General features: G+C 40.0%; 1 protein-coding gene across 4 annotated transcripts in view; it reads left to right on the forward strand.

The window, feature by feature from the left end:
- The window catches only part of LOC103385829 (twinfilin-2-like), a 9,948-nt gene extending 8,164 nt beyond the window's left edge, over window positions 1–1,784 (forward strand). For all 4 annotated transcript variants that reach the window (XM_017036994.2, XM_025060329.1, XM_025060331.1 and 1 more), the window contains 3 exons: window positions 75–225; window positions 1,155–1,276; window positions 1,355–1,784. In XM_017036994.2, coding sequence (XP_016892483.1) covers window positions 75–225; window positions 1,155–1,276; window positions 1,355–1,522 — 441 coding nt within the window. In that variant the 3' untranslated portion in view covers window positions 1,523–1,784. The remainder of the gene's footprint in view (window positions 1–74; window positions 226–1,154; window positions 1,277–1,354) is intronic.
- Window positions 1,785–3,216: the final 1,432 nt, after the last annotated feature.

A 3,216-nucleotide genomic window follows, 5' to 3' on the forward strand; every position in this document is an offset into this window, starting at 1 on the left:
ATCCTGTAGTTAAAGTCCGTCCACAGCCTGAGTTCTGACACTGTGTTTGTTTGTTTGTTTCTGTGACGTCACAGAGGTTGGATGTGGAGAAGGAGACTATTGAGCTGGTTCACACCAAACCAACAGAGACCCACGAGCTTCCCTTCAGGATTCCCAAAGATTCTCCTCGGTACCACTTCTTCGTCTTCAAACATTCCCATCAGGGCCAGCAGCAGGAGGCTTTGGGTCAGTACCGTGTCTGATGTGCACTGACTTGGGTTAGTCCCCAGTTGGTCTGCTATGTTTTTATCATCACAGATGAACAAAGAAACCACAGGTGGATGGATGGATAATCATCAATCATCAAAAAGCTTCAAATACTGAAAATATTTACAGAAAATAACCATTTGATAACGATTTTGAAATTTAATTCAATTTTTTCTGCTGCTTCCAGAAGAGTTAAGGAATGATTATGTTTATGTATCCAGTAACATTTATTGTTCACACACAGTACAGTTCCAGTTTCCTACGTCTCTTAAATTAAGGACTGAAGGAGAATTTAAAATAATAATAATGTTGAAGGAAATGAGTTTATTTTTCCTCCCAGACGGAGTTATTCACATGATTTCATATAAAAAATATTAAACAATCACAGCTGCCAGGATAATAAAAATAATAAAAATAATAATTTCTGAGAACCAACAACAACAACAACGATCCTGTTGTAAAAACAAAGCCCTCAGTGTGGACTACAAACGGGCAACAACGATCCTGTTGTAAAACCAAAGCCCTCAGTGTGGACTACAAACGGTTCTGTTGTCCATATGTTTGGAACCACTGGGATTCTGCTCCATTGTCTCATTTGAATCGATCGTATGTCAATTTGGTAAATTACAGCGCAATTTAGAGAAAAAGATGACATTTTTCTAATTACAAATTATTTAATTAAAAGTAAATAAAATAAAACAAAATATTATCTGTTTTTGTTTTGTCACCATAAGGTTTTTCACCAGTTCAAAGTTCAAACCCAAATTGGGACATTCGTTTCAAACACGGACCAAAGACACCAGAACAACTTCATATTTCAGCAGATGAATGTGTTTTCGACACATTTGTTTCCAATTTTAAAATCTGTTTTGTCATGAAACGGTCGTGACTGACGGTTGTTCTTCCAGTGTTTATCTACTCGATGCCTGGCTACACCTGCAGCATCAAGGAGAGGATGTTGTACTCCAGCTGTAAGAACAGACTACTGGAGGAGGTGGAGAGGGATTACCAACTGGAGGTCACCAAGAAGGTAAAGTCCGGAACATTCTCCGCCCTCCGTGGACGGCTGTCCCACTGTTTGTTGACGTGTGTGTTTGCACACACACAGATGGAGATAGACAGTGGCGACGGCCTGACGGAAGACTTCCTGTACGAGGAGGTTCACCCAATGGAGCACACCCTAAAGCAGGCCTTCGTCAAGCCCCGGGGGCCGGGGGGCAAGAGGGGCAACAAGCGTCTCATCAAGGGTGCGGGGGAGAACGGGGAGGAAAGTTAGATCGTTTAAATCACATTTACAGAAGAATCTACCTGATATTTATGACTTGAGCTGATATGTTGACTCTTTAGCTTCTAGCCATTTCTTCTACATTTTTACTCAAGGACGTACTTTTGACACTGAACAAGAATAAAAAAAAAACATTCACCTCAAGTCAGAGTCCAATCATGTGTCTTCCTGTGAAGGTTTCAGATAAACCAAGACACCTTTGCCACACTGTGGAAGAGTGGTTACTGCTCTTGCCTTACAGCAAAAAAAAAAATCAAGTCAGAAGCAGAAAAACGGAGAGTTTGTGTGATCTAAGATAAATGACATGTAAAAGTCCATAAAGGCTAAAATGCTTAAAATGCTTTTTGCATTTTTTCGCCATCTATCGGGGAAACGCGGGTATTGCAGGGAAAAGGCAGAAGTACATTGATAATATAAAACAATTATATAATTTGGACAAGTTTGGCGGGCTGAATTTTAAAAACTGCACGGGCTGCATCCGGCCCCCGGGCCGTAGTTTGGCCATGCCTGATCTAAACTCATAAATACAAATAATTTAGTGGTAAAATTTGATTGAAAGAAATCAAATGCTCACCAGTGCAAAAGGATTATGGGTAAAATAGCAGCGCAAACCAACATTTGGTAAAGACTGACAGGAAGTTGTAAAAACATTACCACATAATTCCGTGGTAATAAATCGGTGGATTATTACGGTGACGTCACTGATTTTGACAGATTTCAGTTTTTCATTTACCACAGGAAGTTAACAACTCTGAATCGACTTGATGTATTTTGACAGACTACTGCAGTTAAACCGTGTATTATTAATAACAAACGCGCATTGCTCCGTGTCGTCGACGGTCATTGGTTACCACTGCACAGCTATTGATATTTAAAAGATGATGAGTTGTGGTTTTGCACAGATTTGTGCGTCACTGTTTCTGGGAAGGAAGCTGCGTTTTACAACGCTGGAGTGTTTTCAGACACTTCCAGACTGGAAGGTTTGAAAGGACAGTAAATATTTTCACTTGAACTTTATTAGATTTACCAGTTCTGGAAACGGACAGAAATATTCTCAGAGTTGAGTCTCCTCACTGTTGGAATTAGACTCAGTTTAAGATGTTGTGCATTTAATAACAAGACAAATTAGAAAACTAAGTTAAGACGTTTCTGCTGAAAGGTGAACTGTCCCTTTATGTTGCATTAGTTCTCAGGTCAAAAACACGATTTGAAACGTACAACAATGAAGAAACTGATCCACATTCTTTTTTAAAAGTAGTCACATGGTCACGATTGAAGTGCATTCCCACGTGGGCTTTTATTGTTTTTACAAGGAACTATAATAAAAATATTATCTTCGTGGACAAATTCCCATTTAATAATAAAAATAAAAAAAGGCACTGACGTGTGTCTGAATCTGCACATGTCCGTGCCACAATAATCAGCAGCAGAGATCACAGCTCTGTACAAGAGGTGTGTGTGTGTGTGTGTGTGTGTGTGTGTGTGCTCCTGGAAACTGCACTACCGAGAAGCCCCTAAGCTGCGCATTCTGCTGCTCTCATGCCTCTTGGAAAACAGGGATGATTTGAAACCCGTTTCTGGGAAATGTGACACAGCTGAGAGTAAAGAAACAGTTTTGATGTGACTGATGTGTGTGTGTGTGTGTGTGAGAGAGAGAGAGAGAGATTCTCTTGGAAACGAACACT

The sequence above is a fragment of the Cynoglossus semilaevis genome, chromosome 11, assembly GCF_000523025.1.
Source record: "Cynoglossus semilaevis isolate Cse_v1.0 chromosome 11, Cse_v1.0, whole genome shotgun sequence".
Classification (NCBI taxonomy): domain Eukaryota; kingdom Metazoa; phylum Chordata; class Actinopteri; order Pleuronectiformes; family Cynoglossidae; genus Cynoglossus; species Cynoglossus semilaevis.